This window comes from Protomyctophum bolini, assembly GCF_963924005.1.
Source record: "Protomyctophum bolini genome assembly, chromosome: 13".
In the NCBI taxonomy this organism is placed as follows: Eukaryota; Metazoa; Chordata; class Actinopteri; order Myctophiformes; family Myctophidae; genus Protomyctophum; species Protomyctophum bolini.
In genome coordinates, this window is record NC_137874.1 from 42134346 (window position 1) to 42144345 (window position 10000).

At 43.6% G+C, this 10000-nt stretch overlaps 1 protein-coding gene across 2 annotated transcripts in view; it reads left to right on the forward strand.

Moving 5' to 3' along the window:
- Window positions 1-10000, forward strand: part of pof1b (POF1B actin binding protein) — a 48893-nt gene that overhangs the window by 30531 nt on the left and 8362 nt on the right. For both annotated transcript variants that reach the window (XM_080779824.1, XM_080779825.1), the window contains exons 4-8: window positions 1443-1711; window positions 2964-2997; window positions 5609-5683; window positions 9536-9628; window positions 9917-10000. The exon at window positions 9917-10000 is cut by the window's right edge and continues 30 nt beyond it. In XM_080779824.1, coding sequence (XP_080635950.1) covers window positions 1443-1711; window positions 2964-2997; window positions 5609-5683; window positions 9536-9628; window positions 9917-10000 — 555 coding nt within the window. The remainder of the gene's footprint in view (window positions 1-1442; window positions 1712-2963; window positions 2998-5608; window positions 5684-9535; window positions 9629-9916) is intronic.

The window sequence follows — 10000 nt, forward strand, 5'->3', positions numbered from 1 at the left end:
CATTCTGACCTGAGATCAGATTCATACGAGGTTTCCACTGGACAACACACTGGTCTGATTAACCCATTCTGACCTGAGATCAGATTCTAAAAATGTCAGTCGTTCTTTGATTTTTCAAAAATAGCAGACCTACAAGCTCGTAGCGCGCCACTCGGTGGCGCGCTACGAGCTTGTAGATCTGCTGTTTTTCAATAGCTAAAGCATAACATGATGCTAACACCAAAATGGGTTCCCGTTCAGAATGGGTAAATCGCTCTGGATTAATAAGAGCGTCTGCTGAATGCCTGCATTGTACATTGTACCCTGAGCCGTCCCCAAACCGACCCTAACTTGTTTTTTTTGCATAAATCAGTGCTATTGAACACCCTTTACGTCTATGATGTGTTTCAAATATATTGAACCAATGGAAAGTAGTAAAAAAACGCTTTGGACAAAACATCTTAACTTCATTGGACCCTCAAACTTTCTTATAAAACAGCTAACTCCACCACCTCACCTCACCTCACCCCCTCACGTGCAAGTAATTGACAATATATAAATTCACAACACCAACTTTGATGAGGCTGTATTGCTTTGTTTTCAAAACATAAGGTTTCTGAAAATGTGTCATTTCATTCCCCTGACAGCAGAGATATTCTTTATTTCCACTACATTGCTCTCTTATCTTAGCTTAGTTTAGTTTATTTATTTAGCACATACTTATAACAAACATAGACAATACATCCTATATATCTGACCTACTCAAGCCCCATGTCCCACAGCGCACCTTAAGGTCCTCGGAAAAGGCGCTCTTGGTAGTACCAGCTTCCAAGTTAATAAGGAAAGGTGACCGGGCCTTTGCACTCAGAGCCCCAACTCTCTGGATAATGCCCTCCCCCTCGAGATAAGGCTCGCAGAATCCGTCCCCCGGCCGCTTCAAATCCCTCCTAAAAACTCACTTTTCTAAAGCTGCTTTTAACACCTAAAACATTTTAACACATTTTAACACCTAAAACATTCCCTATTGTTCTTGTGTCCATACTGCATTTCTGTACATTGCCTGTTCTTTTTTTTTTATTATTGTCAACTGTTGTTTATGGTGTGCACTGCATTTGATGTTATTTTTTGTGTAAAGCACTTTGTAACCTCGTTTTGAAAGGTGCTATATAAATAAAGGTTTATTATTATTATTATTATTATTATTATTATACATATCAATGACGTGTGATTCCCTAGACTCCTTCAAAACCGCCCTCAAAGAGCACCTATACAGACGGCTGCAGTTCCAAACTGGCCTCTGTAAAATCTGAATCTCCACCTCACTGTATATGTTTCTTTTCCCTTTTTACCTAAAATAGCAGACCTACAAGCTATGAACTTGTAGATCTGCTATTTTTTCAATAGCTAAAGTATAACATAACGCTTACAAAAACACTCGTTGCCTCTCTTGTCCTCTCCACCAGGTGGTGCTGGTGGAGCGTGTGGGGGAGCAGGCGACAGAGGAGGAGGAGGAGGAGGAGGTGGTGGAGGTGGAGGAGGTGGAGATCGTGAGCGTGGTGAAGCCGTCCGTCGTCCGCTGTGTGATGGAGCGACGGCAGGACGTGGCCATAGCGCCCCCTGTGGACAAGATGGACACGCGCTTCTTCGGGGAGCTGCTGGCCGAGGTGTTCCGCAAGAACACCGACCTGCACTCCATCATCTCGGAGCACGTGGCCAAGATACGAGGAGGACGGTGAGGGCATTCGCTTCGCGTCATTTCAACTAGTCGACTAGTTGCCTAGTAGCCTGAGCTAACGTGTTAAGTTTCTGGTCTATAGGGGGCGGGTCGCGGCTGAGATTTGCGCACGCCCTGATTGGATCTCACCGATCTGTCCGTCAGCCCTGGCCACTCCTCTCCCACCTATAGTGAAGCGCTATACGTCACGTCATTTGGAGCGACGCCCACACCCGGAAGCGTTGACTCCCACTCCTAGACCGAGGCAGCCAATAGCGTTCCTCCAGGCTTTCATTTTCCGCGCAGACGAAATGAAAGCCTGCGTATCGAGGCTAGTCAACTAGTTGCCTAGTTTACTAGTCCAGTGGTTCCCAAACTTTTTCGTGTCAAGGACCCCCAAATGAACATGTATCAGGCCACGGACCCCCCATTTGAAAACATATGCCAGTGACCTCGATAAGGGAGGGTTTTTACGGCTCTAGCAGTGATTCCGAAACAAATTAATTTCATGGACCCTCCCCTCAGTTTCACACGCATTATCCTACGGACCCCTGATTTAATGGCATTTCTATCTCTGGTACCCATAGGCGGACTTTGAACCTGACGCCAGGGGGTGCGACTGCTTGGCTAGCGACGATTTTTTTAACCTTTATTTTAGCGTTTTTACAATGCCCTAACCCCTAAAAATGAGTTATTTAGGTAGTACAGCAGCTCACACACATACACACATGCACTACAGCCGTACAGCGAGGCATCATATCATGATAAGAGAGATGATTATAAACTACAGTCAGAAGCCATAAGTTAAGTTTGAAAAATAAAAAATAAAATAGAAATCTTTTTTTTTTTTTTTTTGCCAGGGGGTGCAGTGCAGTGTAAAACCACTGTTAATTTAACTCTGTAAGTACAAATGGAACCAAATGGACCCGTTCCATTTGGTTCCATTTGTACTCTCAGAGTTACAGACCCATTAGGGTCCATTTGGTTCCAAACTATCATTTAGCTGTGGGACCCCCTGGAACTCCCTCAAGGACCCCCTGGGGGTCCCCGGACCCCACTTTGGGAACTACTGGACTAGTCAACCCTAATCCTAACCCAGTAGCGTGTGAACAAGTGAAATCTATGCACGAAAACTGCAACCCTGTATTTAAGTTAATTGTATGAACGATGGCACTGAAGTCGCACGCAGGAACACACTCACACACACACACACACACACACACACACCGTGTCCCTCCCATCTTGTTCATTGTGTGTTTTCCTCCCACAGGAAGCACCAGTTGGACCCCAGTGTCGACTTCAAGGTACACACACACAGCTACACAATACACACACACACACACGCACGCACGCACGCACACACACACACACACACACACACACACACACACACACACACACACACACACACACACACACACACACACACACACACACACACACACACACACACACACACACACCCTTTAGAATGTACTGCAGGCCTTTATCAGACGCTCTCATGTGTGGCTCATAGTAAGCAGGGTGAACACATTGCAGTGCAGCGTCTCAGTAAACTATAGGAGAACATGGTAAACAGTCTGTCTAACAAAACGACAGACAAAGAAGCGACAAAACCCTATGAATGAACAATGAGAACAAACGCACGGCCGTCGCAACGTGTCGCGACCCACGTGTTGAGAACCATTTACTGGGAAGTCAGTCGGCTGTAAAGAACTTCCACAGAAAAGGGGAGTTAGCATTTCACGGGAAAACTGTACCGGATTGCCCTGCAGGTTGAGTCACCATTATTAGGAAACGTGTCCGTAATCACCGGCATGTTTCTGCTCGCTCAGACGGCTACGTGAGTTCATTATGGTTCATTATGTCCCACGACACCACGTCATTGACTGATTGATTGATTGAAATATGTATTAACAGTTTGCAGAATTACAGTACAAAGACTGTTAACTGTGAGTGGACGACCCCAATTACGCATTACACTTGTTTACAAGAGGGTCCACCTTGTTCAAATTCATCAAAACATCTAGAGACCAGGGAAACTCCCCCCTGTCAGGTGTAAAGGAGCAACTTGGACACTCAGGCATGAAGGAATCATGAGTTCAAGTCCGTTGTTCTCCCCTTGTCCCCCATATATGGGGACTAGGTTGGTGGAGGGTGTGTAGAGCCCAGGATCACAGTAGATGATTGGCACAGGGGTGAAAAATGGGTTACAAAATCGTGGGATAAAAAAAATATAAAAAAACAATAAAAAAAACATCTAGAGACGTACAAATAGACACTTCTATATAGTCCAAAGAACAGAACAGGAATTCATCATAAAGGAGGTAAAAAGGGAAAAGAAACATATACAGTGAGGGGAAAAGGGGGTGGGCGGTGGGGGGGGGATTCAGATTTTACGGGGTCTAGTAATATAATAATAATAATAAACTTTATTTGTATAGCACCTTTCATACATAAATGTAGCTCAAAGTGCTTCACAGGGCAAAAATAAAATACAATAAAACACAAGTAGTTAAAATGATAAAACAATGGCAAAGAACAAAATTGAATATAAGAACATAAAATAAATAAAAATTAATAAAAACACCACATGCAGCAAATCAGTCAGGACAGGGTATAGGAACGTGCATATTAAAACTCAATTAAAAGCAACGTTGTAGAAGTGGGTCTTGAGCTGAGCTTTAAAAATGTAGTAGTATAGTTTCGAATTGCAGCCGTCCGTATATAGGTGCCCTTTGAGAGCGGTTTTGAAGGAGTCAAGGGATTCACATGTCTTAATGACTGCATACTGTAACCTCCTTCCTCAACACAACAGTGGTCCCCAGGTTGATTCTCAATCAGGGTGGTGGTCCCTGGTCCCCTGTGTGATAGGGTGGTGGTCCCTGGTCCCCTGTGTGATAGGGTGGTGGTCCCTGGTCCCCTGTGTGATAGGGTGGTGGTCCCTGGTCCCCTGTGTGATAGGGTGGTGGTCCCTGGTCCCCTGTGTGATAGGTCCGATTCATACTCCTATTTCAGAGCCGAAGAAAAGTGGGTTCGAGTCTACAATGTGACGTCGTTTGAGAGGTTCGGGGGGGGGGGGTACCGTCCTAAAGTCGTCTCTTCGGTGCTACTGAAAATTTCTGACGAGCCGAAATCATTTCGGCTCTACAGCGGTAAAATAGGAGACAGTTGTACAGTTACTTTTTTTTTTTAAATGGGTTAATGGAAAACAACAAAGGCTGGCGCTTGCAGTGGTTGCTCGCACACCATGCTTAGCAATGTAAAAAAGAAAAGAAAGTCCAGTTGACTGTTTTAAAAGTCTTTTAGCACGTCCGCTAGCACTTTATTTTACAATGGTCTTATCTCGGTATGTGTGATTTGCATATATAAGCTGAATGTTTATTGCTTTTCTCCGTGTGTCTTAACACATTTTGGCCTAAGGCCGATTCTAAAAAACGCCTCTAAATCCTGACCTAAGTTTTCTGAAAAACTTCAAATATTTATATAGCAGCATCAAAAATGTAACATTTTTGAATACTGTACATACTGTACAGAACCTCAAAATGGGTTCCCCGGCCTGAGGGGGTAAAACACCAAAAGGAGTTACATGAATACAGTTTAATTACTGACTGACTTACTGTCTGGCTGGCTGGCTGTGGACTACTGCTCCTTTGTGCAGGCTTACACTGACACCTAGTGGCTTCCTTCATAACACAGCAAATAGCTAATTATGATGTGAGGAGGACATATTATCTAATTGTTCATATTCTGTCTTTCTGTCTTTCTGTCTGTCTGTCTGTCTGTCTGTCTGTCTGTCTGTCTGTCTGTCTGTCTGTCTGTCTGTCTGTCTGTCTGTCTGTCTGTCTGTCTGTGTGTGTGTGTGTGTGTGTGTGTGTGTGTCTGTCTCTCTCTCTCTCTCTCTCTCCCTCTCAGGAGGAGGAAGTTGAAGCTCTGATTCCCAAAGGAGCTTCTGAACTAACCAAACAACAGATCAGATACCTTCTGCAGGTACCACGCACGCACGCACGCACGCACGCACACACACACACACACACACTTGAGCCGCGGGGGGGGGGGGGCAACCAACCAACCCATGCTGCATCAGGCTTTTCAAAAAGTATTTATTTAAAGACGTTTACGCCTTAAAGACAAAGCCAACTGGAGTTGAACTTGTTGAAAAATCAACACAATATTTTTGGGCCGATCAAATAATCAGAAAGATGAAAATAGGGTACAGGGTACAACACTTTTGGTTTTGTTTTGTTGGCTTAATCCAACATATTTATAGAAAAGATCATGTGTGAACAAACGGATGTCCAAAACTGTTACCTTTTGAGGAAATGGAAATTAATGAATGAATGAATTAATTAATTAATACATAAATAAATTAATAAATTAATTAATATCACCTGTGTTCCAATTGGATCTACTGCCACAGCAGCAACAACAATAAGAAAAGAGAGACCCTTTTGTCCATAATCTGATTCAACACTTTGAATCAACATCTTTTACAAAAACATGCAGTAATCCTGGTCTCTAAACTGCCTCCCCCTGGCCAGCCGGGGCGCCTGATGGAGGGGAAAGGAACTGGTTGGAATAACGTGTTCCTTCCACGCGCTACGTCCAACCAGGGAAACTCCCCCCCCTGTCAGGTGTAAAGGAGCAACTTGAAGACTCAGGCATGAAGGAAGCATGAGTTCAAGTCCGTTGCTCTCCCCAGGTTGGCGGAGGGTGTGTAGAGCCCAGGATCACAGTAGATGATTGACACAGGGGTGAAAAATGGGTTACAAAATCGTGGGATAAAAAATATATTGGGAAAAAAGAAAACATCTTTTATGTCAGATCCTGAGTACGTCAACACAGTCAGAGCGTGTAGAAACACGCTCCGTCTGTGGGGCCGTTCCCTTAAGCTGCATTTCTTTAAACCCTCGTCAAGAGCTTCAATGTATCGCATCAATCATCTTGAAGCTGTTTTGACTGTCCAGTTTAAATGCTAACAGAGGCTGAAAAGAAAAGGAAAAAACGCAAATCTATACAACCTGTTAGGCTGGGATCAGAAGAGGTGAGAGTTCAGGAATAAAAAGTAGAACCTAATTTTTAATATCACACCAAGGACCTGTTTTGACTGTCCATTTGTACCCATTTTGGGGCGGGAACCCCTTTTGGTGTTTTAAGCATCATGGTATACTTTAGCTGTTGAAAAATAGATCTACAAGCTCATAGTGAGGCACTCAGTGAGCTTGTAGTAGGGATGCCGTCGATTAATCGATTTTCCGATTATGTGTTGCCGTCCCCTGAAAAGAAAATATATATATATTTTTTTTAATAGTTAAAATATAGGCTAATAAGTAAGGCTGCATGATATATCGAACATGTATCTTCATCAGAGTGGAGAATATAAGTATAAATCAAGTTGAGCAAAGCCACTCTTCTCTGCCCCTCTCTCTAACAGACACAGTTAACGATCGCTGGTTAAGTGCCTGCCAGACAGACAATCAGATGAAATGAAGGCAGGTGTAGAGTAGAGTGTAGACCAAGGGGCCAGCTATGCACTCCAATGTTGAAGCGCTGGGCCCTAGTGGTAAGAGGAAGGACTGCAGGCGGACCCGTGGATTCTTGACAAGGAAACCCCGTGCAACCGAGCGCCCAATGTAAAGCCCAGGTGCACTCTGGGTGCACTTCCGCATTTGGACACCAAAATTTGGTGTCCAAATGCGGAAGTGAAATGCTGAATCAGCGAAATAGACGGTACTTCCGGCAGCCTTCCGGGTGCTTCAAAACGCCACTGAGCAACTTCCACTGACATGAATAGCGGAGGGGGCGGAGCTTCGCGCCAGTTTAGTCTCTATCCTTTTAATACTCTATGGTGTAGACTAGTGAACTGAACATGTTCTCTTTATATCAAGTACTTCATACCAGCCCCTTATGAAACTACTTCTCCCCAAATCCAAATGGATTTCATTTTCCATCCTGAATGGCACTGAGAAGATCTCCACAAAGGTTTACTCATCAAAACTGATTATAAAACTGTAACCATCAAAGCATGCACTCAACATATAATGGTTATGTGACCATGGCATGTGCATAATATAAAATCTTAAAAGTTTTATCTGATATTGATTAATCGGGGGGGGTCGATTAATCGATTATTAATCGCCAGAACTGTACATTATTCGATTGGGCAAATGGTCACTTTGTGGCATCCCTAGCTTGTAGGTCTGCTATTTTTTCTAATCATGAAAAAGTGCCTCAAATCATTGAATATATATTCTTTCAGAGTTTCAGTTTTTAACTCAAATATTTGCTTCTGGAGCAACATGTTTTCAGATGGTGGTCGGAGGCATATTACATGTTATTTTTTGGGGTCGTTCACATGAAATATTGAGAACCACTGATACAGAAACATGAGGTTTTTCACCTTTTGGTGTGTTAAGCATTATGTTATGCTTTAGCTATTGAAAAATAGCAGATGTACAAGCCCACATAGCGCGGCACCGCGCTATGTGATAGATTTTTATAGCTATATAATAGATGTATTATTTAGCATTTTATTCGATTTATAAGTTAGCATTTCCAGTGTTTTAGTTTTAGTCATTAGTCTCTTGAATAGTTTTCATTTAGTTTTAGTCACATTTTAGTCACCAGGAATGTTTTAGTGTCTAGTTTTAGTCGACTAAATCTATAGTTGATTCAGTCAAACAAAATGTATTTTGTCCGGCCTTGATGCCGTCGAAATGAAAATGATTTTCACTTGCTGAAAATAGCCGATCTTCCAGCTCACAACTTGGGCTTGTAGCTCGGCTGTATTCAGCATGCAACTAATTGTAAAATGACTTATACTGGATCTCTTGTCCACTATAGTCCCTTCCTAACATTTTAGTCTAGTTTTTATTTGTGGACGAAATTGTCAGTATATTTACTCTTATAGTTTTAGTCATCATAGCTTAGTGTTCATTTAGTTTCCAGTTAGTTTTCGTCAGTGAAAAAAGGTAGTCGACGAACATTTTTCGCCATAGTTCTAGTCGACGAAAACAACACTGGACGTGTCGCATAGCACTCTATAACCAAAACAAAAAATCAAGTCCCGACTTACGTCCCAGTAGCTAAACCCTCAATCAGTCCCACTAGGGCAAAACCAGGGGCACACAATCCGTTGGATTGGATCTACTGAAGAACTACTCTGCCAGGGCTAGGAAGTACGTCTATGGTGCGTGGAGGGACTACTAGGCTCTGTGGGTTGACTCCTGTCCGGGTCCCACCAGGTCCACTCCTGCTCTCACCAGGCTCAGGAGCTGTGCGATGTACCAGAGTCCCAGCCAGCACCAGACAGTTGCACTAGTGTGCAACAAGCAAGTAGGGCAGGGGTATTCAATTAGATTAGGCCGGGGGCCACAACTGTAGAATGATTGTGTGGGGGGGGGGGGGGGGGGGGGGCACACAGTGTGCGCGCGAAGCGCTGAAATTTGTGGGTTCTCAAAATGCTTTTTGTGCTCAAACACGAAGATTTATGTATATTTCCGCACAGTAATGAGCTGTATAGACATATTATCCTGCTATATGAAGATAGGTTGAAAAGTGGTCCTTTAATGATTACCGTCATTATGGTAATCTCACAATTAATATCACACACACCATACCTGTAACTTTTTTTTTTTTTTTTTTTAATTCTTTCAGGGGCCACAAGGGGGCGGGCCGCCAATTGAATACCACTGAAGTAGGCACTCGGACTGCAGTTCTAGAGACTCTAATATCACAGTGCAATGCGTTTCAATTAAGTCTGTCTGTCTGTCTGTCTGTCTGTCTGTCTGTCTGTCTGTCTGTCTGTCTGTCTGTCTGTCTGTCTGTCTGTCTGTCTCTCAGACTCGTCTCACCACAGACAGGTCGATGCGTCTCCTGTTGTCAACATTCAGCAGCCTGAGAGAAGAGCTGTCTCACCTCACTGGAGACCTGAAGGTATCATCACACGACATCATCACACGACATCACACGACATCACACGACATCACACGACATCACATGACAAGCTTTTTTTTGAGGGGCGCTCAATATACGCTCCTATACACAGCTTTTGTCCCCACAAAATGTTCGCAACACAAACATTATAACGCCATCGACAATGAAGGGAGAAAGTTGTTTGTGTGTTTTTAATTTGACGTTGACATTTTTGGTTAAATGTGTCTGTCTGTCTGTCTGTCTGTCTGTCTGTCTGTCTGTCTGTCTGTCCGCCTGTCTGTCTCTCAGCGTTTAGAGAGTGACAAGGAGTCTCTAGAGAGGGACCTGAGCTTTAAGTCTGACCAGGCGGTGCAGTATGATCGCCTCCTAGAG